Source organism: Phalacrocorax aristotelis, chromosome 4 (assembly GCF_949628215.1).
Source record: "Phalacrocorax aristotelis chromosome 4, bGulAri2.1, whole genome shotgun sequence".
In the NCBI taxonomy this organism is placed as follows: Eukaryota; Metazoa; Chordata; class Aves; order Suliformes; family Phalacrocoracidae; genus Phalacrocorax; species Phalacrocorax aristotelis.
The window spans coordinates 53,731,656-53,758,398 of NC_134279.1; the positions used below are offsets into that span (position 1 = coordinate 53,731,656).

The 26,743-nt window shown below is 43.0% G+C and overlaps 1 protein-coding gene and 1 long non-coding RNA gene across 3 annotated transcripts in view; both read right to left on the reverse strand.

Moving 5' to 3' along the window:
- Positions 1-258: 258 nt before the first annotated feature.
- On the reverse strand, positions 259-3,301 carry LOC142056941 (uncharacterized). Its single transcript, XR_012660488.1, has 4 exons — positions 3,223-3,301; positions 1,999-3,079; positions 1,072-1,172; positions 259-717 (listed from the first exon to the last, which is right to left on the reverse strand). It is a non-coding gene; the product is annotated as an uncharacterized LOC142056941 (long non-coding RNA).
- A 10,763-nt stretch (positions 3,302-14,064) lies between these two features.
- Positions 14,065-26,743, reverse strand: part of PDGFRA (platelet derived growth factor receptor alpha) — a 35,486-nt gene continuing 22,807 nt past the window's right edge. For both annotated transcript variants that reach the window (XM_075091461.1, XM_075091462.1), the window contains exons 14-23: positions 25,939-26,049; positions 25,520-25,673; positions 24,236-24,402; positions 22,964-23,079; positions 22,267-22,389; positions 21,542-21,653; positions 19,661-19,760; positions 19,434-19,539; positions 18,512-18,747; positions 14,065-17,462 (exon numbers count right to left, since the gene is read on the reverse strand). In XM_075091461.1, coding sequence (XP_074947562.1) covers positions 17,315-17,462; positions 18,512-18,747; positions 19,434-19,539; positions 19,661-19,760; positions 21,542-21,653; positions 22,267-22,389; positions 22,964-23,079; positions 24,236-24,402; positions 25,520-25,673; positions 25,939-26,049 — 1,373 coding nt within the window. In that variant the 3' untranslated portion in view covers positions 14,065-17,314. The remainder of the gene's footprint in view (positions 17,463-18,511; positions 18,748-19,433; positions 19,540-19,660; positions 19,761-21,541; positions 21,654-22,266; positions 22,390-22,963; positions 23,080-24,235; positions 24,403-25,519; positions 25,674-25,938; positions 26,050-26,743) is intronic.

Below are 26,743 nucleotides of genomic sequence, written 5' to 3' on the forward strand. Positions count from 1 at the left end.
AGGCCCAGCACATCCCTGATGCAGCACTCAGGGAGGTGCCCAAAGCCAGCCTGGATGTATTTGAGTGCAGGTGTGCCCAAGGCACAGGCTGGAGAAAGCTAAGAGAAATGCCCAAGACACAGGCAGGTTAAAATCTAGAAACACAGAGGGGTTAGAACAGGAGGAAAGCAAGACAGATGATTCATTAAATGAACAGCAGCACACTGTCTTTCTTTTCATACCCTACTTACAAAAGGATGTGATTTTGTGATGAGCGATCATGGGACAGATCAGAGGCTAGCCAACAAGTGACTTACATAACAAGCTTACTCCAAAGGACATGATGCCAGAACACCCTGTAACAAGGATACTAGAGAACAGTTTTAATAACATATTCCAAACTTCCTGAGGTTGTTTATACCTTACTTCAGACTGATTAAAAGCTTTTTCTTACATGTGGACTGGTGTGGAATACCTTCTAGCTAGTTCTGGAAGTTCTGGGTGCAGAACACAGCACATACTTTCTCAGCAAAGGACTGAAGAATTGCTTATATATCTCAAGAAAAAAAAGTCACTTAATTACAAGGTTTGGGGTTTATTCCAAAGCTTTTCCTTCTATAAATTAACATCTCAAACAGGAGATTAGCTGTTATTTTTAGAGCAATTTTATGGTGTAGATATTATTCTGCAGCTTTTTCTTTCTCAGACGTTAGAAGGGCTCTGGGGATCGATGACGATCTGTGAAACATCATATGTAAATCGTTAGTCTGACCAGAAAGAGGGCCAGATTCACTTCTGCACCCCAGATTTATGCTAATGCAAACCCCACTGACAATGGCACAAAGCTCAAGAGTTGCAACTATGAATCAGACCCAAAGTCATTACAGACTGAAACTAGTTACTAATGAATGGCTTGTTTGGTGAGCCATATGAAAAAAGATGGTGTTTTCAGTACAGATCCTAGAAGACAGATGTCCACATTTCAGAAATTACTTCCAAACTGGCACTACTTGGCACCCTTAGAAGAGAGAAAAAAAGATTTAAAAGAACACTGTTCATCTGAAAACATATTTGTGTCTGAACTATATTTACCCACTATGGCCTGTGAGGTTTTGAAGGAAGGATTCAGTTCTGCAGTTGTGCTGTTGATTGTGGTGGTCTCTAGCTCCCAGAAATACTTTAATGCATCTCACCTGAATTGATAAAAGCCAAAAAAGAATGCAGCTATTTCTAGTTCGTCTTCTTCTACCAGGTATTGTGCCTCTTTTCCCAAGTATCTCCTCCACTTGTTTCCAGCTCATCTGATCTACAGAGATCCCTCAAAGTAGCCAGGTGAGGACCCTAGTGCAAAGGATTTAAAATCTCCCTGTAGGGTCAAGCTTCTTAAATGCTTTTTGCAGCCCTTTGCATAGCTCAGAGACTGGAGAAGTCTCCACACCCAAAGGGGAACCCCACAGAGCCACAGGCTCAGCGCATGTTCAGGGTGAAGGAAACAGCAGTTCTGCCCTGCTTTCCTCTGTACGAGGAGATTTGTACCTGCATCCCTTTCCCAGGAGACTGTCTTACCCTTGCAAACTGTTGTGCAGCACTGAAAAGCTTCTTCAGTCTCTCCCCTTGATGTGGTCTCGCTTCGCACACTACATTTGAACATGAATTGATTGCTCCAGAGGGAGCATTACAGTGCAGTGACTAGGGCACCCAGGTGGGAGCTGGGACACCCAGGACCATCAGCGCTAATAAATATTTAATCTCCATATGCAAAGTGTAACAGCTTCAGTGAGAGAGACTCTGCACCTGCCAGCCCTGCTCAACCCAGAGCCTGCACAACCAGGATGGCAGGAAAACAAGGCTTCAAGCAGATGGCAGAGTTGAACTTGGATCTCCCAAACCATAAGCATGTGCTTTAGTCAATCTGCACATCCAGCCCAATTAGTGAGCAGTGCCAGATCCGCCAAAGCCACATTTTTCTCATGCTAAATGATTGATCAAAACAAAAGAAAACAACTCACCCAGACTCACCAGTTAGTCTTGCTGCTGATCACGGCCCCACAGGCAGTGCCAGTGTTTCACAACAGTCGCTTTCCTCAGCTGTCAGCATGCATCCTTTAGACACCAGCAGGGAATAAAGCATGAAACCGGAGACAGGGAGTTGTTTAATGACAGAAATTGACAAAGACAGGTGTAATCCTCAAGCTACTTTTAGCTCATTTTAGGAAATAAGCAGGTATCATTTTGACAGCATGCCTTTAGCAAACAAAGGTAGAGATTCCCATGGTAAGATGTGGTCTTCCTAGAGGACCCAGTCCTCATTCTGTTGATAAATAGTGCCAGCTTTATCACAGCTTGGATGGGAGTTTTTGTGAAATCAGTCTAGAAAAGTACATTTTAAGTTCAGCTTTCAGTGCTATTTAACATTATTGTTAAATGATGGCTATAGTGTGATACAAATTGAAGGAAGTCTATTAGTATCTGCCCTTGATTTCACAGCTGCTGTATAAACACCAGCTTTGCCTCTGATGTTGCCCTTTCTTTACCTGCAGCTGCTCCTTTGCTGCAAACTTTGAGCAAGGTTTAACTTTGGTTCATTTTATCTCTAGCACCTTCCCTACCTGTGGACGTGCTTCTGCCCTTTTCCTGCCACTTCTCATTAGCCTAAAACACAGTTTTGCTTCTCAGTTCTCCATTCCTTATAAACTTAATTTCCAAGAAGCAAAAAGTGAAAAAGAATATACATCTAAAACCCCAAGAAGTACAAAATTTAAACCAGGGAGATGATTTGTGTCCTGGGAAGAGTTTGAGGTCACCCTGTTCTACTGCTCCGCATTGTGATCCAGGCCTGCAGCCTCCTTGACAGATTCCACGCACACAGACTGGGTAGCTGTAGGAAAAAAAGGACAAACGCCACCCCTCTCCAGCTGTGCCTTCACATACAGAGACAAATCCTGCTAGGAAATGACAAGGAGCCGCTAAAGGAAACGGACTCCAGAGATATGAAATGCTCAATGCTGCCTCCCTAGGAATGGATGAGATGAAAGAAGTATCAGATCTAAACCAGACCCTGCACATACACCTGCGACTGTGTACACACAGATGTCTGAACCTGCAGAAGACAAAAAGCAGACAAGCAACTCAACCTGATAGGGGAATACGGGTATTTATGTTCTTACATGCAAATGACTGCATATAAGCAGATTATAAATCTGGCCTTTGTGAAAATGGGGGAGAAAAATAGAAGTTAATCACCATTTCTTGAAGTTCTGCTTTATAGGTGTGAATACTTGAGACTGAAGGCAGTTCCTGGATCTCCTATTGAGTATAGCCCTTGAACTTTCTCTTGGTTTTAGTCAAATTACTGTTAATTATTAAACCTCATCCAGGAAAACTCTAGTACTGTTTAGCAACAGCTTCTGGGATTCTCATTTTTACAGAGTTACTAGCAAACTGAAAAAGACAAAAGGAAGGAATTTTTTTTCCCTGCCAAATCAGGTGAATATGCACATAATACTACTTTCTCCCAGAGAATGAAGTTCTGGAGAAGCAGCCCTAAAATCTTTTGTGAACTCCTGTGGACTTCTGTGCTAGCAGAAGGAGAGTTGGACTGGCTATGTACTGTATCAGATTGCTTTGCCATGTCTTTGCGTTGGATGGAGAAGTCCCAGCTGCTGGCATCACAGCTTCTTCACTTTCATTTGTACACAGTGCATTGCTAGCTCTCACCATTGCAGATAACCATCATCACGTGAAGCAAGCAAAACCTGAAAGTCCACCAAATGGCACTGAAAGAACCCAGCATGTTTTGCCTTGGTTTTAAATCATGCCTTGGAGGACCAGCCTATGATTTTTTGTTATTCAGTACAGCAATGCTTCAGGTTTTTTCCTGAGCACCATCATCATTTTGCCCCCTAGACATCTATCAGGGCTAATAAGGTCAGCCAGTGAGAAGTATATTGCACACTATATAATCAAGACAGACTTGGAGTCAAAATCCTTCTATGTCAGTAGGAATCTTTCCAGACTTGTACCAGAAGGTGAATAGGGATGAAACAGTGCATGAGGACATCTTGGATAACTCTTTGATAATATATTGGAAGCAGAGATGGGAATGCACATCCATTTACAAAGGACCGAGGGGTCATGAACTCAAGTTCTGGAGATGGTGTTGGGGGACTGGTGCATATTGTCTATTTATTGTTTTGATAATACTGTTTCTCTGTTTCTTCTTTCTTTTCTCCAATGGGCAGCTTTTGCATCAGAATACTTATTTTTTTAAAGAGACAATCTAGCTGTGTTCCTCAACAGTCACTCACGTGTATGTCCCTTCGAAATCTGTAGGTTTTAAACCCAAGACTGAGCTCTGATTCAAAGTATTCCAGTAAGCATGGAGCAAAGTACCGCAGTGAGCACCAAGTAAAGCATCTGTGTCCTCCAGAGCACTGTTCAGGCAAATGAGTCACAGCACCTGCAGGAAGAAGGAATCAAACTGATTTTCCAAAGTACCGACCACTAACATATCATGGAGGTGATGTGGCCTTAAGGGAGAGGAAGGACAAGAAAGGACAATAGTATTGCTGATTTGTGACTTCCATAATCACCTGTTTGCAGAATTAAGAGGGAGGAAAGCAGGAAAGGCAAGCATGTGCCAGTTGCCTCTTTCTAGCTGTTGCATGCTAAGGAACCTTTCTGCCAATTTCTTTGCAAAAAGAGCTGAACTTGCTGAAGCCCGAGCTGGGGGGCGTGGTGGGGATGGGTATACTGGAACTGTACAGATAGTCCCTGCTCCTCCAGCTCCCCTAGGGCCCTTTTATTACCTGGCAGCTTTTGCTTTCATTACTCCATCCAAAACAATAATTTAATTTTCATGCAAAGTTTTCTCTCCAGAGAGAAACTATGGCCCTTTTGAGCAGACATATAGCTGTGAATCTGTGTATTTAGCAGAATTTATTCTACACAATCAGTGACAACTAAGGTCACATGCTGAAACTGCATGTCTATATTTTAGATAAAATTTCAACAAACCCTTTTGATGTAGTCAAGTTAACATAATGAAAAGTTTGAAAGATGTATAACTTCTGCGACAAAATCATATTCTCTGTTGCTTTGAAATACCAGTATTTGTGTCCAGCCTTTGAGCACTTCTAGTTGCAGAACTACTAAAGCCAGAAAAATTCAATGGTTAGCAAAAATGGAATGTCTTCAAGATGTGCCTGCTCTACTAAAAAGATTTGATCTCAGTCTAGGCTGTGAGTCACATAAGATAGAGAATAATTGATTTGTCATTGATGTTGTTAAAATGTTTTATAAAGATGGGGGGTTTTTTACTAAATTAAACCCATTCTCACCTTGTTTATTCCAGATTCATTGAAAAAAATAAAACTTCCAAATATTCCCAAAACTTTCTGGCAGGTGTTTTAATGAAATAAAAAAATAAGAAAAATGTTTATTTTAATTTCATGAAAGATGCAGAGGATATATTTCAATGCAACAGATGACCTATATTTGGAGTTCTTGACCATTCAAAGAGAGAAGAAGGTACAGTTACATATATATAAACAACCCAATCTCATGACATCACATCAAGTTCAACAATATAGGAGTATCGTAAAATCATAATTTATGAGCATTTTAGCCGCTGCATGGCTACTTGACATAAAACTGTAGCTAAAAAGAAGAATGGGTGGTTTGAAGCATCGACAGGAGGATCAGCTGTCAGCTGGACAAATCCAGCCCAGATTGCCAACAGCAATATTATAGTAAGGGAACTACCACTGCTATTACCTTCTGGCAGCTGTTTGACTTAAGTAAAATCAGTCAGTGGACTGCTATGATATTTTTAGGTTACCTATCCTCTAGTTTCTGGACAGTGCCAAAAAAGCTCTCAGACCACTCACTAGAAGAGAGGTGTCAATGCACAAAACTCAGGGAGGGTGTCTTGAGCAGTGGTAAGCACACCTAGAAGTAAGAAACTTCAAGGCAGAACCACAAAATCCTCTGAGCCCTAAAAGAGCCTCCTTCAGTGCAGGGCTGGGACAAAGTGGCTGCTTTTATGGTTTTCTGAAGTTCTCCTGGTGATTTCCTCAAGGCAAAATCCTTAATTGTCCCTCTAGGTGGTCCAGAAGTGTCACACTTCTGGACTTACTGGTCTTGGCCAGATCCTTGCTCAATGCTCCTGTGTGAATGAAGACAGAGGTGCTTTGTCCTGGACAATGGTGACAGGGTTTGAGCCTTTCTAGGACTGTAGGGTGTGTTATATGATGATAGTTACCCTGTCCTAGTGCTTCCATGGTCCCATTCCCTCTTCCACCACACACAACTGTATGGGGGTCCTTCTACCTCCCTCATCAGCAGATGATCCAGTCCCACCTGCTGTTGTTGGAGGGGTCTACCAAACCAGACCCAGTAGACTGTTCCCCTGTGGCATGAGCCAGACAGGTCTCAGCAGTAAGGCCAGCACTACGCATGTGGCTGGAGGAACACAACAGGAGCCTGGGGACAGCGTGGCAGACAAGGTGTTGGGACAAGACACATAGTATTGGAGAGAGGAGGGGACAAGGAGAGAGGTCTGCCATGAGCTACATCACCACCATTCTGTAGATATGTGAGAAAACCCTTCCCTTCTGCTGACTTAGCACTCTCACAAGCCCCCTGCTCAGTCTTTGGTGCAGAAGAAGACAACCTTAGAAGCATTGTGACAAAATTTAGTGCTGGTGCAGCAGAGCTCCTTTAGCTGAGATGGTCTCAAGATTAACATGCAGCAGGTTCACAGACAGAGGTGATGTCTTTTACAACCTGTGGTAGGTTGATCTTGGCTGGATGCCAGGTGCCCACCAAGCCGCTCTATCACTGCCCTCCTCATCAGGATGGTGGGGGGAGAAAATAAGATGGAAAAAAGCTCATGGCTCAATATAAAGACAGTTAAATAAGGCAAAAGCAAAGGCCACATGCAGAAGCGAAGGAAAACAAAAGACTATTCTCTGCTTCCCATCAGCAAGCAATGTCCAGCCACTTTCTGGGAAACAGGGCTTCAGTATGTGTAGCAGTTGCTCCAGAAGACAAACGTCATAATAACAAATGCCCCCCTCCTCCCTCTCCTTTCTCTTACCTGTTATTGCTGAGCAGACATCATATGGTATGGAATATCCCTTTGGTCGGTTTGGGTCAGCTGTCATGGCTACGTCCCCTCCCAAGATCTTGCCCACCCCCAGCCTACTGGTGAGGGAGGAATGCTGAAGAAACAGCCTTGATGCTGTACAAGCACTGCTCAGCAGTAGCAGTGACACTGGTGTGTTATCAGCACCTTTCTAGCTACCAATACAAAGCACAGTACTACGAGGGCTGCTAAAGGGAAAATTAACTCCATCTCAGACAGACCCAATACATGAGCCCTGCCCCGGAGGCTGGCAAAACCCAGGCAGTGCTGGCAGTGTCTCTGACCAGCATGAAGCTGCAAGGCCATGGTGGGGTTCAGAGCCCTCCTTTGCATCGGTCCTGGGATATAAAGGGGAGTGCCCTGTGGGCAGGCAGGCAGGCATGTGCCCGCACAAAAATGCCGCTGTGTTCTCGCTCATGCGTGTGAGCCTTTGCGTCAGCGATGCTCCCAGAAAAGGAGGCTTTTACTGTCTCCCATAGCCAACTGCCGCAGGACAGAGCAGAGAAAGAAAATGCATCTTTCATGCCTGGGCAGGCGCTGCCGGTTTCCCGCCCGCAGCGTGAGTGGCACCCCGCTGGAGGCAGCCCTCATGCCCCAGTCCTCTGCTGGTAATTTTTTTGGAAGCTGCCAGGCTAAGAAATCCTGATAAATACTTCCTTGGAGTTGCAAGGCAACTTCTAACAGCTGTTCCTATGAAAGGTCCTTGCAGCAGCACAGTCTTGGTCTCAGCACAAGATGTCATAACATGCAGGATGGGAAGGGGGGGTCCTTTTCAGGAGGGAGAAGGTAAAAGCGTATTTCAACAGGGGGAAAAAAACCAAAAGCTTGCTTTCTACATTCTCCATAGTGAACATGGCACTTTCAGGAGAAAATTTGAATACCAAAATATTCGAGCCAAAAAATAAAGTTTTTAATTTTTGGCAGCTCAGGACAGGTTTGGGCTGCTCAGTTTTTGACAGCAAAGCAACATATATTCGCACCATTTTTTTTTTCTTCTTCTTTTACAGAATGCTGACATTTTCAAACGCATTTTCTCTCAAAATGCAGTTTCTCTTGAACATTTTCAACAACGCTTTTTCACGGTATTTAATTCTGAGGGTTTCTCACTGCCAGGGGAACAGCCGAGGATCCAGGGAGGCTCTGTGGAAGCCCATTAGCTATGCAGACTCTCAGGAGCAGCTTGGAGTGGTGCTGGACCCCTTCAACCCTGGCCTTTGGCAGCAGCTGGTGTGGTCCAGGCCTGAAGCGGGGCAAGGATACAGCAGACCTCCCAGCCCACTTCTCCAGAGGGGAAGTTGAAAAGGGTGGGTGGGAGGAAAAAAAGCCAAGTCAAATGCACCTTTGAACAAATCATGCAGTCTTAGCAAGACAGCAGAAAAAAAACCCACAACAACAACAAAAAACCACCAGAATATGCCAGGCCAACAGCATCCTGGCTTGTATCAGGAATAGTGCGGCCAGCAGGAGCAGAGAAGTGATCGTGCCCCTGTACTCGGCACTGGTGAGGCCGCACCTCAAGTACTGTGCTCAATTTTGGGCCCCTCACTACAAGAGGGACATTGAGGTGGTGGAGTGTGTCCAGAGAAGGGCAACAAAGCTGGTGAAGGGTCTGGAGAGCAAGTCTTATGAGGAGAAGTTGAGGGAACTGGGGTTGTTTAGTCTGGAGAAAAGGAGGCTGAGAGGTGACCTTATCGCTCTCTACCTGAAAGGAAGTTGTGGTGAGGTGGGTGTTGGTCTCTTCTCCCAGGTCATTAGTGACAGGCATCAAGCTGCATCAGAGGAGGTTTAAATTGGATATTAGGAAAGATTCTTGACTGAGAGAGTGGTCAGGCATTGGAACAGGCTGCCCAGAGAGGTGGTGGAGTCACCATCCCTGGAGGTATTTAAAAGATGTGTAGACGTGGCACTTCAGGTCGTGGTTTAGAAGACATGGTGGTGTTGGGTTGACAGTTGGGCTTGATGATCCTAGAGGTCTTTTCCAGCTTTAATGATTCTATGATTCTATAACTCTATCATCCCACCAGTCATGCCAAGTCTTTAAGCAGCAGCGTTGCAGCCGGGAAGAGCATCTCCTGACCAGCCCACAGCTGTAACAGAGCATGGAGAGTCCCCTGTGTCTGCAGCTAAAGGCAGCGGCCCAGTCCTCTGTGTTGCTACATCATGTTGTAGCTGGGTTTAGTATAGAGGGTCCTCTGTCCATCCCTGCTTTTGCATACATAAAAGCCAAATGCAAGCAGCTCTGACCGAAGCCTAGCGGGGGAGTTGGCAGTGTTACCCCTCCTGATCTGCTCAGAGCAATCTCCCTGGGCCATCCAACAGGGAGGCACAGCTAGGAAAATCATGAGAAGGTCTTGGGTCAGGGAGGGAAAACACTCACGTTTAACTAAATTCAACCACATTTTCATACTGTGTAGAAACATTATACCATTTTTTTAGCTACAGGCATCCTCCCTCCTTCAGGCCAGTTCCAGCCACAGGAACTCCTGTTTCATACACAGAGCATCAGAGTATTGTACATACATAACCAAAACTGCCAAAGGCAGCCACCAGAAAATACACTGAAAGTGATTGAAATATGTTGATGAAATCCCACTCCCCTGCTCATCCAGCTGATCAGACTAGAAATGATGGCTAACAGTTTCCTGAGCTCCTCTGAGCAAACAGTATGGAAATATGTGTCTTGGTTTGGTGCATGCCCAGAGTGTTGAACTAATATCACTTGTCTCACTTGTAAGCAGCTGCAAAACCTGATATTTACACAAGGATTCACAGAGATGAGAAAAGACTGCTTTTTTTCTAGATGACAGGCTCTGGTTCAAATGGGAATTAATTTGGGAAAACCCTCTGGTCTGTGTCATAGAGCATGCCAGATTAAATGACAACAGTAGACTCTTCTTTATAATTGGAGATTGGCTTTAAAGCATTGACGTTGTTCCCATATCAATACAGCAGCATTTTACCTACCAAAGCACCCATCATTTTGCATGTCAAATAGATTGTGAGCAAAAAAATCCCCTCTACTTCTGAGAACAATCAATCAACGAACTCACAAATGCACTTGGAATAAATACAAATACACCCAAGTACACTTGCTGGTGGAAACCACTTTTTTGCAGAGCTGTTGCTGGTAGTGCACACACACTTGGCTTACTTCGGCAAAATGGCTCCAATTTTAAAGGTTAGAGCTGCCTTAAATAGGTGTTTCTAAGACTTGGGCATCAGCTGACACGTGCTACTGCTGCAATACAATGGGTGTTGTCTCAGCCACCCAGAAGTGATATGCAGATGTCTTTTGTGAGGCCAGTTAATAGAGCTGAAAAACACAGCCCAGTTTTTAGATTCCCAAGCTTTACCTCAAGTCCTGATGTAAGTTACTACTCATTTTTTCCAGCTGTATCAGCTGGTCTAATAAATCGCATTCCTCTTCTTACAAACCTAGCATCACTTTTATGGAGAAATGATAAAGCAGGTGATGTTCCTGCTGGCAGAGCACAGCTGTGTTAATGGCAGGATGAATACAGCAGTGTCTGATACATCAGATAGATGCAGGATTTAGAATAGCTTACAAACTTGAACTAACCTGAGGGTGGTGGAGCACTGGAACTGGCTTCCCATGGAAGTAGTCATGGCTCCAAGCCTGACAATATTCAAGAAGCATTTGGACAACACCCTCAGACACACGGTGTGAATTTTGGGTTGTCCTTTGCAGGGACAGGAGTTGAACGCGATGATCGTTGTGGGTCTTTTCCAACTCAGGACATCCTATTATTCTATAATCCTTGAACATGCATGCCTTCTGGGGGTTAGAGTTTGGGGGTCTGGCTATATTAGTCCCAACTCTCTATTTTTTTGAATACCACAAAGGCACGTGAATCTGTCCCTCAGCTCAACAGTGCATATGGCTCCTCATCTAACATCAGCACAACACTAAATCAACAAAAGAATGAATGCAGTGGAGACAGACACAGTCTCAGCTGAGGGTCTCGCTCCTAACCATAATTAAAATTGTATTTTGTTCTAAAACCTTCCCTCTCTCCATTAGAGGTAAGTTTTTTGAGGCAAAAGGCAGTGTCCTTCAGCTCCATCAGGGATAGCATGGCCGTTGCCAGTGAAGTTTCCAGCTTTGCAGAATTTAGGCTGTATGCTGTAACACAAAATGGGTAACTGTGGCCCAGAAAAATCCCAGGTAACTTCCCTGACTTCCATGATGCTGTTTCAGTTTTCCCTTTTGTAAGAGTAGACTTGAGTACATACTTATTCTTAAAAAGGAGTGTCTGCCTCGGTTCTCATCCTATGGAAAACTATGGTTATCATGACAGGTTCAAAGTTGTTCCAGACAAAACATTTGGAGCTGATGGACACCGTATGTATTCCTTTACATCCTATTGCTGTAGAGGCTCCAGCTGCTCTGCCTCTGCAGGGGCAGCACATCTGTGGTGCTGTAGGAACAAAAACAGAAGAGGGATGAGGAAAAGAACTGTTTAACAGATTTTTGTCTGATGCTTCCATCTTGTGGCCAACTAGGAAAAGTTTGGCTCTTTATTTCAGTAAAGGTGTTTAAAAAGGTAAGGAAAAATTGGAATTTTTAAAGGTGTCCTAAATCCTTACCTCTATGTATATGGATGGAGATGAATTGGGGTTGGAAGTTAGATGAGTTTTCCCTTTGAAAGGCATTGAACACCAATGTCAGCAGAAGAAGGGGCTGGTGCCTCCTCCGCCACCCACTGTGTTTCGGTCTCATGCGAGCTGGCTGTGCCAAGGCGTGCATGACAGAGATGGGGCCAGATTGACAAGCCCACAAGTGTCGAGTTCAACCCTTTGCCTTGCTGTAGGCATTGGTGATGGGGCTCCCACAGCATACAGACTGTGCTTCAGATGCCAACTTCATGGGCCAGCCCAGGTCCATGAGGTGACTTTCCCTCTTTGTTTTTGAGCACACAAAAGGCTTCCCTGTGCTTTCCTCTGATCTTCCCTGGGCATTCCGCCAGCCACAGCTCCCATACCACACAACCACTAACAGTGGAGATAAGACAATGGAAGACAGTTGTCTTGCTGAGACAGTTGCAAGGGCACTGTGCCTCAGGTGTCTAGAGACACCAGGAGCATCTTGGGGTGGGTGGATAACTTGCTTCTGGCTGATGAACCCACTGCTCCCCTTTTGCACCGCTCATAGCAATCCAGAAGCTTAGCCCAAAGTCTGTTTACCTGCGTACACTGAAGTCTCCTGCATAGGGCCCACATGGAAAGCCATTCCCTACCTTTCCTTTCCCATCCCGGCCAGAAGCCTGCCCCTCTCCACTGCTCCGGGCACAGTGCTGCTCTCCCCCCAGCTCCTCTTTCCTGGGCAGACTGCCTCTGCCACATGCCAGTGCACTCCCTTGGTACATTTCCAGCCAAATACTTGCAGAGGCCTTGACACAGGGAGCAAGATAATGAGCAGGATTCCTGCCAGACACCCAGACTGTAGTTATCAGTGGTGATGGGTTATCAGGGTTAGGCTTTTGCCCAAAATGGATCTACTTCAGCAAGAGGGTGAGACACTCACTGTCCACGCTCCCTGATGTGGATGCACACAGCCATACCCTAGGCACGGGAGATTGCATTCCCACTCTGCAAAGGGGGAGATGAGGATGGAGAACTGAATCTGAGCTCTGTACCCAGCTGCAGGCTCTTGCACAGAGAGGGATTTTAGTACCACCACCCTTTACTGTGCACAGCAGGAATAACGAGTCCATCAGTCCTCATGTCTCACACAGCTGCTGAACTTCCAGAAGGGCAGGTGCATGACTGAGCAGGACAGACATACAAACACAAGCACTGCCACGACTCTTTCCCAAACCCCTGATGAGAGGGTGGCAGTAAGCATTGCAGTGTTATAGGATAAAGACTCCTCTCCAGCAAGAATGCAAAGGAGAAGGAACCTGCTCTAACTCTTATCTAAGGCAAGAGCCCAGGCTGCTGTACCCTGTATGAAGCAAGGAAAGGTTTTACTTTGTGAGGAAGTGGTGAAGGAGAGGAGCTGTTAGACGGAGAGTTGATCTCCAAGCATATTTTAACAACAGTGACCACTCCATGGACAGGAGGTTGCTAACTCGCTTGTTCACAAGGCTTTCCCACGGCCATCCTTGCCTGGCTCCTGCTGGCAAGCCAGGACAGGCTCCAGTGCAGGAAGTGCAGCTGACAAGTTTAACTCTGTTTTCAGGTTGAAATCTTGCAATTCTCTAATTCACATTTAGTTACATCCACTGTGCAAAATTAATTACTGCGGGAGCACAGAATCATAGAACAAAATCTGGTTTGATTCATAAAGAAGGTGAGCTCAGCATAAGTTTAAAAAAACCCTGCAGCCAGAGGCAGACAAACCATGGCCGTTTCAAGGTGGGGCTATCTAATCCTCTGTAATCATCAAAAGATTTAGGCTAAAGACTGACACAAGTCACTTTGAGTCCCTTGTTAAAGCAACCTTTGCATAAAACCCGTTGCTGTACACTGGTGCTAGAAGCGGTGAGTGTACATCGCAAACATGCAGTGCAGCATGTCTGTTTGCACCCCATGTGCCCCCTTTCCTCAGTGTGTGCAGACCAGCAGGCACTGAACTCCCCAGCACACACAGTGCCAAGGTGAAGAAGGCTTTCATCTTGTGCAGAGAACCCAGTGGCCATCTCAGGGCACATCCAGGCAGCAGCCACTGGATCACTGCACCTGCCATGTTTTGGGGGACAACATGGCTCCCCACATATGTCACTCGCTATCCAGGTCATATGCCACAGGCATTTCCCCACTTTGCCCACTGGAGGGGCTCAGAGACCTGCTTGCCATTGCTGCCCAGTGGCTTTGCAAAGCACTCAATTAACCAAAAACCTTTGGGGGGAAGAAAACCGCAAGCAAGACTGATTCTTTATAACCATCTTTCAATAAGTGAGTATAGACCCCTCACATATCCTTAAATTATATATCATTTATTGAAATATAGAGATCTTAATTTACAGGATTTTTTTCAAAGACAAAATATCAACAGGGGCATTTTGAAATACATTTTGTGCCTACCATCACTCTGGCCAGTTTGCCTTTCTTCAAACATTTCACAACAGCCACCATTTTGGAAACACTTCCTTTTTTATTATTCTAAAATATAACTTTTGGACATTCAAAGTGCAACAGTTAACGTGCCTGTGGAATATATCACAGTAAAAAAAAATATAAACAAAGGCAGTGATATAGCTGTCATAAATGTTTTGGCAGTATTCTAGAAGTCTATATAAAAATACTTATATACATATTGATGTATAACATCACCATATCTCACGTCCTTCATCATGTAATAGGACCATTTTGTACAAGTTGCAGACCACGCTGTAAGGAATTGGTTGGCCATTCCAAATCAAAAGCTGTGTTTCTTAGGCTAATGCTGATTGTCGTTATACAATTACTGTAGCAAAAGGTTTGGGAATATCTCTTCCAGTGGCTTCTCAAAAATTAAGCCATAAAAGAAAAAGTCTGTAATACTGATAACATTGTAAAACTAAACAAATCATCCTCTCACACTTCTCTCTCTCCAGTAAATCCCTCTCGTCCTCTGCTTCTCATTCCAGTTTCCAGGCCAGCTTATCTGATTCCAAGCCTGCAGTGAGCTGGGTTTGGCTAGACCCCTGCCACAGATGCAGTTCATCTATATGATATTCATGACAGGATGGAGAATCAACATCATCATGCATTGGAAAGTGAGCCAGCTCTGGTTCACATCCACCATTTGGGTCTAGCCCCGAGATGCGCTGTGAGATACAGAATGAAACCGGTGAGGGAAAAGGGAGACTGCATGAAAATGTCCTTAGATTCCAGTAACTGGTGTAATAAAACGTGCTGGGGCTGATTTTCAAACCCTGAAGAACACTAGGCCATGTGCAAAAATGCAGGTGAAATTGCTTGCCTAATTTGCATATGTCGTTGTAATGACTACACATGCAAATTAAGGCATGTGTGGTCTCAAGTGGCCATTCAGATATCTGGGATATCCAATAGACAATTTGTGTTTCCTCAATTCATAGTTCATAGCTGGAGGGAGACTTTATATCATCTCCATCTGTCCTGGCTGTATCGAGAGTCTTTATGTTTCACAGTTGTCCCCGTACAGAGCTCAGTGGCACGTGTTTGGTTAGAGCATGGCTCCCAAGAAGACATTCGGTCTTGATCTGTTGACTGCAAGAGATGGAGGATATACCATCACTCACAGTTCTTTCTGATTGTCAGCCTCCATCAGGGTTGAAAACATGGGTGCCTCGCTTCAAGTCCTGTTTTCACATCTACAGTACGCTTGTACGTGGTGGCCTCAGCTGGCGACATTTTGAAACCCAGAACCAGAATTATTTGCCTGTAACATTGACAATACTACATTTGCTTTCATTTGATCCACAACTGTCCACAACAAGTTAAGTCAAGGGGACTTGCGTAGCTTTTCTTAGGGCCATTTCAAGTTAAACTGTAGTTTAACGTGGCAGCTTGTTCTGTCGGTTACTGCTGGTCCGGCTTTCACACTTCCTAGGAAAAATACTGCAACACAGGGATGAGTGTGCACTGCATTTGCATTGCTTGTGTCGTGCCAGAGGCTGAGCACGCCCTGCAAGGTGCTCATCGCACTGAGTTAAGATTAAGCTTGAAAGTTGAGCACCAGAAAGGATGGGGCCCTTCTCAGTGATGTACCTTTGTTCACATGTAAGTCTTCCAAAGCATCATATCTCAATAACATATTGTACAGTGATAGCAGTAATCATAATACTTTTTGTTCCTGTAAGTGGTGTCAAAAAACAACTATTGCAGGCTAAAAGCAGGTTCATTTTCATGCACCTTCTTCTGAAAGACACTCTTGGAAGCAATTACCATTTGTTGTTACAGTCTGCAAAGATAACAGTCAGAGTTTTCTGTTCCTATTTAAACCTGAAAACTAAGACAAGACTATTTGCTGCAGAATTATTTCTGCTTATTTAATCTGGAGTTGCAGGCTGGGAGAGACGTCTTTGTTCATTAAGCAGTTCAAATATCAGATTGATTCTTCACAGCTAAACCCAGGATAAGATTTCTTTTAAGTATCAATGAAACACTAATATTGGGATGTTGCTGGTGGTTTATCATAACCTTCCATTCTTAAGCACCTTGGAAATCTGGCATAACATTTTTTTAATTAAATTTTTAGAACCTAACTTAATCAGAGGGCAATAATAGCTTCTAGTATATCTGATTAGAAAAACTACTCAGCTCATGATAGAGAACTAAATCTTAAATTTTTCTCCATGTTAAAGTAGTTTTACCTAACCAGAGCCTTTACCATAGTGTGTACAGCTGAAGAAAAAAATTGTTTCATTAAAATTTTCAGGTCATAAATTTTTTTCTTGTACTTCAAAAAGTTTCTTGAGACTGTGCTTTTACTGAAGGACAATGAATTATAAAATATACATTTAGTGTTACTGAAAACAGTAGTAGTATTCTCTTGAAAACAGCTATCTTCTATAGTTAATAAAGACTTACTAGGTTTCTAACACCTATTATAGACTGGGTTTTAATAATAATTATTATTATTATTCCTCTTTACTTGCATTAATGGTAAAAAGTTACATGTTTTGTAGTACCGGTCAGTCTCATGTGGTTTTAGATCTTTTTGGTCCAAAAGTGGTTTTTGCATGTTCTTCAATTCACATGATAGTTCAACAGCAGCTGACATTGAGATTGAGGGAGGAAGTACACAAAATTCATGAACGATCTTTTCTAAAATCCATGGCAAATGTTCAATGTGCACCCCAAAAGATCCTTGAGTAGACAGTTATTTACATAATTACAATGGTGAAGTATTGCTGCAGTGGAAATTTGATCCATCAAAGTTATATGAATGCCCTTGAAACACAAAACTGGTCTGTTTGTGGCCTTTTCCTTCATCCTCCTACAAGGTCAAATGGCAAACAACACTGAGATGCTACTGAAGTACTGCAAGAAGCAACACTAAAAAAATCCATCTTCAACATGTCTCTTTCATTCCTACGCAGGCTGATTCCTCTGCCCATCGCTGGGAGTTTCTCTGTACAAATCCATCTCCTCTTCACATCCTTGACATTTCAATAAAGTGGTTTTCTCTGTGGAGCAGAAGTCTGTAGACGACACAGCAAGCTTCCCCGTGTGCAGAGCTGGAAGGTGTCTGTGGGGTTACAGGAAGCTGTCCTCCACCAGGTCTGAGGAGTCGATCCCAATGTCGTCCATCATGTCAATGTCCTCAATGGTCTCGTCCTCTCTCTTGATAAAAGTAGAGCTACTGGAACCAGTTTCAATGGCACTTTCTTCAGATGTCTGGGAACTGGAAGAGACAAACACCTCAGAGGTAAAATCCACGGCGAATGTGGCTGAGTCTTTAGCAGAACTGAACACACCCACACCCACATGTTTTCTGACCCACAGTGCAATCTTAGGCGACTCTGACTGCCCATTTCTTAGGACACGGCACATCTTCTATCTCAGTAATGAGGTATCTGGAGTATTTGGAATATCCTTGGAATTCAAAGGAGCAGGTTGTTCATATGTTCCTCTGAGTACCTTCTGCCAGAGGCTCGTTAGAGAAATAGATTTATGATGCTGCTGTGACAATAGGTCACTTACGTAAATCTAGGGAGGTCAGGTGAAAATAAGGTAACAATAACAGACAATAAGATAATAATAAGAATAACAGAGAGAGGTAATAAATCTTAATCTGGATAGTGCTTTTTAGAGACTTCATTCACCCCCCTCTTGAAATAGCACAAAAATATTTAAAAAAAAAGTTTCTAGGTTTCTATGAATTAAGTGCTGAATTAAACCCCCGCCATTCACAGCAAGGGAGTTGTACAGTTGTGCTGTAGTGGAATCAGTCATGCAGGCTGACAAGGACCAGTAAAAAGTCCTGGATACGCTGCTGTCAATTGAAAGAATACTATGGAAGGTATTAAAAACAACTTCTTCCATATTTTGGAGCTGGTCTCACACAGAACAAATCAATCCCTTGAGATCTTATATGCAGCTCCAAGGCACTGAGCTGTAGGGGCAAGCTGTGTTGCAAAATGTGCCCACAGAGCCACCAGACAGCTGCTGGGACTTGTCCAAGTTAACAAGGGAGTCCCAGTGACACACAGGAGCAGCCATCCAGCAGTCCCCTTCCCCTGGCAGTCACAAAAGAAGCAAAATTAGTTTTTTTCCATGAAAATACTGTGGCAAGTCACACTACCGTATTTACATGTGACTTTCCCAATAAGTAGTTTCAACAGAGCTAAGGAAAGCATTTGTGGAGCAGGATGCTAAAAAGTGCTAATACACATTGCCAAACATGACCCCGAACAGTGACTGTGGGCTACATCATCTGTAAACTGCACCTACCTGTGCCTGTTCCTTTTGCCAAGCTCATCTTCAGAAACAGGGTCAATGTCAGGCAGGGGGATGATGTACCCACTGTCAGCACTCAGCCTCTGCTCATCAAATCCACTCTCCCTGTCCTTTAACTTGTCTTCATTCTTGTAGGTGACACCAATGTAAGCATTGTCACAGTCCCCTCTCATGCGTGTGACAGCTGGGTGATCACTTTTCAGGAAGTCCAGGTGAATCTTCTCATAGCTCTGAAAATATCCATTTCAAACCCCTTATTAGATGCTATTGACTAAGGCTGCCTTTCTTCAGAAGGATAGCTGTGATTCATTAACCCAGCAAATATTCTGCCCTATGAGCCAGCAACGGATAGAGAAGCCCAGCATCTTCAAATGATTTGAAGGGAGAAGTGACACATAAGTTTTAGACGATGCAGGAGTGAGTGTGGCAGCACAGAGCAGAAAAACAGATATGAAAAAGGGGTAGGGAGAGGGGGGAAAATGAAACACTGAATGATGGGGCAGGCAGAGCTCATCCAGAGGTATCAGAAGTATGAGGGGAAAACTTGCTGTTGTCAGGGCCCAAAGTGGGAGATAGGGAGATTATATCCATGGGCCAAGTAGTCCCTTTCTAGAATTCTTTCACTGCCTAGAAAATCCCGTGAAAATATATAAAACCCCTTCTCTAGTAGAACAATTGATCTGGTAGGATTTCATTAGAAATACAGAGTTCTGCTTCCCAGCTGATATTGCAGAACTGCTCTCTCAGTAAGCTTGCATGCGGAAACTGAACATGCAATGTCCCTGTCCAAATCACGTAATTCACGTAGGTTAGGATATGTCAGTTCAGTGCTCATGGCTCTGCCGGCTAGAACGACACTTATAATTCCCTCTAAAACCGTATATAGAAAACACAGAGAAAATTCCAAACAGCAAACCTTTTTGTACTCTCCAGGCAATAAGCTCTCCACAATTTCACTCAAATGGTAAAAAGAAGGTCTTTTCTCTGGTTCACTGTTCCAGCACTTCACCATGATCTCATACCTGCAGACAAGATGGAAACCAATTTAACCAACTTGTAAAGAAAAATGAGTAACGAAACAGAAACTAAACCCAAAATTGTCTGGAGATTGGCCAGGAGTGGAAAAGCCAAATGCACACATACACTTCATTGGTAGCATGATCAGGTTTGGCCATTCGGTATCCACTCTTGATCTTATTGTAGAAAGTAGAATCGACCATCATGCCAGGATATGGTGTGCCACCTGTAGAGAAAAGAGAAGAAAAAGTAATAATCTATATTTGACTATCCATGCAGATTTCCCAAATACTGTCTTGCTGTTCATGTCAAAAAGTGTTAATGTTATAATTTAACGTGCCATCAGAATTAATCTTTCCTAGCTCATGTTTCACATCAGGGCTATTGTCTTGACCACACTAAGCCCTGATGTGAAACATTGGCTAGAAAAGATTGAAGTAGGTACTACTTAGAAAAAAAATCCCTTTACAGTGTTTATAGAATGTATTGACTGGGCACAGAAGTTGGATGATACCTGGGACAGGTCATCAGCCTGCATTTGGAAGATCTGAGGTCATGGCTCTGCTCTGCCACTGACTTTCTGTGTGACCTTAGGCAAGTCACTTGCTCTGTCTGGTTTCATTGCCATTGACACCTGCCTAACAGCTGAGAGTGACGTGGCCTGAGTTACTCACCTCATCGCAACTGTAAGGGCAAAGCCTTAGCATGAGCCAGTCCCCTCCATACCCAAGTCTTCCCACCTAGGCAGCTAGCTTTAGACAACAACTAACATATCGGGTGCATGGGTTCTCGAAGTTTGGGCTCAGCCCCCGAACCGATACAGTTGAGCGATCATTTGGGACCACAGCATACAGGCATTGCTGATGTGTAAAAGGATCATTCAAGCTAAAGTCAGTGTTGCAGCAAGATGTCGAAGTAGACTTTCTTAATAAATGCTGCCAAGGATATGTTTTGCTTTCTGAGAAACATCATCTCTCTCAGGCAGAGGAGGAACACCTTATTTACACCAGAAACCTCAGCCCTTTCAAAAGCAGGATTTTCACCTAAAACTGGACTTCAGAACCATTCCTTACAGGCAGGGCAGTGAAGAACATGCTTAGCTGTGCCTCAGTTCCTGAGCTATCCAACAACACTCCCATTCCTCCCAGGGATGCTGGTGAATGGATATTTAGAGGATTCTATGATGCTCAGAGATTACAGGAATCAATACCGTAAATACTGGCACAACTGCTGTTTTCTGAGAAGTAGCTACATGACAACTTATTCTAGAAAATGACATTAGCTTTGGGCTTGCTGTTGGGCAGTAGTAGATACCATACAGGCGTGATTAATTCTGCTCAGAGTAAATCTGGTCGATGCATGTTTACTGAAGCAGGCCAGCCACCCACCCGGGAGGGTAATTAATCAGGCTGAGGAAAGAGCCAGCCTGTTCCCAACTGGGAACTGTACATTGTCTGTAACTGCTATACATTGTCATAACCACTTTACTCTGCCATAAACAACTGTGTGAACATTGCTGACCTGGAAATGAGAAATCAACATCCCAGAAGATTGACATTTGTTTTCATTCTGTAATGGGACTAAGATGAGATCTTTTGAAACGTATATGAAGAGATTGTTTCAAACCAGCCACTGGGCTGACTGCAGCCCCAGGTGCCCCATTGCAAAAGGAAAGCATGTTCCTTCTTGTATTAGTCAGCAAATCCATCCTGGGCCGGCATACCAATATTTTTCCACAAAAGTTTTTCCAAAAGCTTTTCACTCAGTGCTTTCAGTTTTCTAGCAAAAAAAAAAAGTACCTTGGAAAAAAATCTAAGGAGAATTTTGGGAGAGTATAGATGTTCTACCTCACACTTAATGTTGGGATCTGAAACCCCATACAGAAGAATAATTAACAGTTGATTTCACAGATATATTTTTACTGTAGAATTTGAAACACTTTAAGTAGAACAGCTTGAACTGAAAAAGCTTAATCACTACACATAAGAAAATGTCCACAGTACATACCAAGAGAAAATATTTCCCACAGCAGAATGCCATAAGACCAGACATCACTTAATGTTGTGTACAGATTGTCAAAAATGCTTTCAGGTGCCATCCATTTAACTGGGAGGAAAGTCTGTAGCAGGAAGAAAGAAACCCCAAACAACAAAGATAAGTCATTGTAGAAATGCTTTCCATTACAGCTGTTGTTTGATAGCCAGGATTAACTCCTCTCTAACCAGAAAAGTTGTGTTAACCTGGCTAGTGTTTATTTTTAATTCCATATAACACAGAGGTACCAGGATTATAAGGAATGTTACTATATGCTCCCCACAAAAACTAATTAAGCCACAACTGTATTCATGTTATTACTAGCAAACGACCAGGCTGATTGAAGGCATGATACAAAAGCTGGCATGGCCAATCTAGGTGTGATACATAATTGACTGATGCACCACTACTCTACATATCACAGTGACAGTTCCTGAATAGTTTATCCAGTCACAGAACTTGCCAGTTAAAATGTAAACCTCTGAATTACTAAGTGTGATCAAGTACTCTTCAGCTTTAAAGCAGAATTAGGACAGTTACAGGAATTAATGAATTGAAGAGAAATTGTTCTCAGGAGCATCCATCCCAACTGTCAATTAGTGTAACCAACAATGAACGGCAAGAACATCAAGCAGCATTTAAAACTGACACTTCTCATTTCAGTTAAAGCTGAGCTCAGGAGGTTAAGAAGTACATACGCTGCCCTTGGAGACATAGTTGGAATCATGCATGATGTCTCTAGCCAGCCCAAAGTCACAGATCTTCACGATTTTTCCTTGAGCCAGGAGGACATTACGAGCTGCCAAGTCACGGTGCACACACTGTATGGAGAGAAATTAAGTTGTTCAAGGACGTGCCAATTCCACAAGGGCCATTTTCCTCGCAAAGCTCCCTGAAAAAGATCTGTTGACTTTCTGGGCACAGTCTTAACAAGGCCTCCTCAACAGGCACCTGTAACGCCCCGTTAGCACAGGCAGGGAGGCACCAGTCCTCAGAAACAGCGAAGGCTCGTGCAGGTGTACTGCAGTGGGGAGCAGACAAAAGCGGTGCCACTCTTTCCCCTTCTACCCATCACATACTAATGATATGTCTATGTGTCTGACCATGCTGGCCTGTGGCTGTATGGACCCTCCACCCAGACCCTACTTAGATCCACCACCATCTCTGGCACGCTGCCTCCATGAATGTCACAGGCTGCAACGGGAGAAGAGGACTGCTGCTTTGATTTTTCCAACCATGGTGATCTCAGTTGCCAGGTAAGTGAGAAAGCTCTCTACAACCCCAGAAAGAATATTATATTGTGTCACGTTTTCAGAATCTAAATTGAATCCCATAGTTGGACATGAAGATGTTTCTGCTCTTTCTTATATTTTACTTACTTTTTTATTTACTTACATTTTTAGAAGCCAAGAATTCCATTCCCCGTGCAACCTGGTAGGTGAAGCTCAGCAAATCCAGTAGGCTGAGGCCCTCTGAACTGTCATCTGAAAGGAGGTTTTTTACTTCCGATTCTATTGAAAAAGAGACAAAAACATATTTGTGCTGTGGAGTGTGAAAGCAACATCCATCTCCCCTACCTATCAAGATTCTGAGCTAATGACTTTAACAGAGTACCATGACCAAACCAGTCTTTTCATAAGAACTAACCACTTTTAATGTCTGCATCACTCACTGACACATATTGCATTCTTAAAAACATCCAGTATTAAATGTAGGTTTTGTTTTTTCTCCTGTCTGTATTTTTTTCCCCAGAGAACTGCAGGAAAAGGTGAAGTTGAAAAGGCCCACTGAAGTGTTTTATAGGTTGTTTACAATACTCAGTGTGGGATACAAAAACATTTATTTAGAGGTGGTGCCTTAATTATGTTTTTGTGCATGCATGTACATTCTTATTCGTTTACTTTTGCTGAACACTGTTATGTTTCCCAGCAAGTATTCACTGGGGCTAATCCAATACCAGCAAAAAGGGTCAGGAATTCTATGGCAACAGTTCTTATTTTTTTATGAAAGATGTCAGCAAAAAAGCAGTCAAAATTCAGTGATTCATTTACCCCAACTGTCCTAGAGCACAATATGAGTACATTAGTCTGCCATGTAAATCTGGGACTGGATATGGTTCAGTTTCTGAGGCCTAGAGGCAGAGTGACGGTGCCTATTTTTAAAGCAAAGCATATTTGGTTTCTGAGAACAGGGCCAGGGAATGGGATGCATTCATTATCTTCATTGTATAATCCAGGAAACTATTTGGGAGTGTTGTGCATTTGCTAAGTGTCAGTTAACATGAAATGTAAGTGGAAACAGAGCAATATAAATTTACTCTTATTATTTTTCATTGCTATTGCTCAAAATCTTACAAGACTGATAAAATCACTGCCTCCAAAGAGTGCCTACAGCCCCGTGGCAAAGCACAGCCGCTGAGCACTTCAGCATGGAAACAAATACACAACTGAATTCCTTCTGCTCCAGGAGCACACACTGCTATCCTCAGAGCGTAATGAAGAATGCAAGCATAAGCTTTTAGCTTATAGCTTACACTCACACGCTTGCAGAACACAGCTGGGTAGTTTACGTCTATATAGAGGGCAAAAATAAGATATGCATTTATGCAAGCATTATTTTTATTAATGATGTACGCAGAAGGGACAATTCTACATTATTCTATGTTACCTGACACAGATTTCTTCTTATATGAAGCAGGCCGATCGTACACAGACCTCTGAATATCAGAGTATTTAGACCCCTCCTTCCTTTCCAGCATTGGCACATACTGAGTTGTATCAGCTTGTTTCATGTCCATGTATTCTCCAGTGTTTTCAAATGATAATATCACATAACTGAAATTGGAAGAAAATACAGGAGTATCAGCCAGTATTGCCCAGGTGACTTCCCTGCCACAGCATCCTGTAGATCTAACAGTTCTCTTACAGCGTACGATTGTATTGCTGTGAAATATGAGAGCTGTATACTTGATAGGGAATACATAAAGATCATGTACAACATAACCATGTATTATCACATATTAGTACATGCTATCATGTATCACTGTAGTCAAACATATGAGCTTCAAACCTATCCTTTTGTCAACAGCCAGGTATGTAAACATATATTGTCTAACTTCCCAAAGTCCCACTGAATTCAAGTATTTTTGTTCAAGCTTTTAGTTCAAAGTATAGTTTAGTTCGAGGTTCAAGGATAGATGTAATTTATTCACCCAGACAGTTTGCAACAAATCCAGTCCTGCTGAGCAAACCCATGCTCACATGAACAGTCCTGGCTGTACTCAGCTACCAAGTCAGTTGATCCATTTGTCTGATTTTTTTTAAGGAATCTCTGCTCACCTTCTAAATCCTGACTAATTTTATGGCATTGCTTTATTGCTGAATATATGATGACATCTTCCTCGACCGTCATCTGGAAAAATTTATGGAATGAACATTAACTATAAGGAAACTATTGAGGCTGGCTAAGCCTTTGGTAAATAAAGGAGAGTACTTGAGCTTAGAGAACAAGCTCTGCCAGGCTGTTTGAAGGGATGGAGATTTAGGCAGTGGAAATTCCCCAGGCAGGGAAACAAAGAAACCAGGTAGTTGCCCTTTACTTTTAAAACTTGGGTGGATAGAGGCAAAGGGATGTTTTTACAGAAAAAAAGGAACACTGGGCCATGCTTTATTAATCGAAAAGTTCTTTGGGACCTCAGGATGTCCCTGGAGAACCCTCAGTGGTCCTAGGACTGCCAGCATCTCTACACAGGGGAAATATGCATCTAGGGCACATCAGGGAGACTGAACAAACAGTGCTGAAGCCTTCCCAGATCTACGAAACCTAATAAATGAAAGTCTAATGAGAGCAATTATGGAGGGCTCTAAACCAATGAATAAGAGGAATGAGTAAGGGTTAGTAATGACATTTCCTTAAGCTGCTGATCACGGGGTTTTTTTTCCTTTTCCCCACCTTCTTGTGCTTTCATCAGCTGGGTTCATCCCAAAGATATCCAAATCTTTCTTTGGTTTCTCTGGGTGTCGGCTTAGGAAATTGTCCCTGTTCTTATGCAGATAGTTCACCAAATCACCATAAAAGCAGTATTCAGTAATGATGTAAATAGGACCTGATGAAATAAAGAAAAATAATGCATTGGTGAATGGATTCTTTAAAGAAAATATTCCAAAAATAGTAGAAAATAGAATATAAAACATTAAAAATATTGTAGGTTAATACATTTTTATTTACTAAGTTATGACTGCAACTGCTACCAAATATCAAGTAGGCTTGTGAAACCTTTTATTTGTTTATATTTATCGTTAAGCCCTTTACTTGAAATTTGTGTGAACAGTGGCTCCACAGCAAACCTCCGTTTTGCCAGCCAAACCCACCTGATTTTGTACAAGCTCCAAGCAGATTCACAATATTCAGGTGGGGGCCAAGATGTGTCATTATCTTCAGTTCAGACATGAGTGCCTGTTTTTCACTGGATCTAGCTGTAGCTGTTGAAAAAAACCACACCATCCACTCAGTGAGAGCAATCGCCTTCTTCACAATAATAAACTATTTCACCTCGCATGCCTCATTAGAGCACTGCTACCATGGTTCTTAAAGAAGACTCTGTCCTTTACTTGACAATGGGCTTTCTTAAGACTAGTCACAAATCAGTAATAACGAACTCATTTGATGCAGCTCAATAGCTGACCCAGTCTGTTTGTCCCTCTCCAGGGGTACAGTGGATTGCCCAGGTGGCACAGAGGCACTTTACAAGCTGCTAATTTCAATGCAAGGAAGCTCCTCATGGTTCCTCCAGAATCACTGCATCCGATTCTCAGCTCTCATGAACCAGGAAATCTTCAGTGAACTTAAGATTCTCACATGAGACCTGCCTATTTCTCCTTCGTTGTATTGCTTTCATTTGCTCACAAACATTCGTGGTTATTTTATCTTTTGTGAGTTATTGCGGCTGCTACGGGCCACACAGATTTTAAAACCAAACCATGGATGTTTTCAGAAGCCTGGATAATTCCAGTCTTGAAATATCATGAAACAATCTAAAGTATCGTTTTCAACTTCAGTCATTCCACAGTTCATTTTCAACTTCAGATATGGAGAATCTATTTTATACACAAGCAATGCTTAAATAACTCTGTGGGACTGTGCCTTACCTAGCTTGGGAAATGGGACTGTCACAAC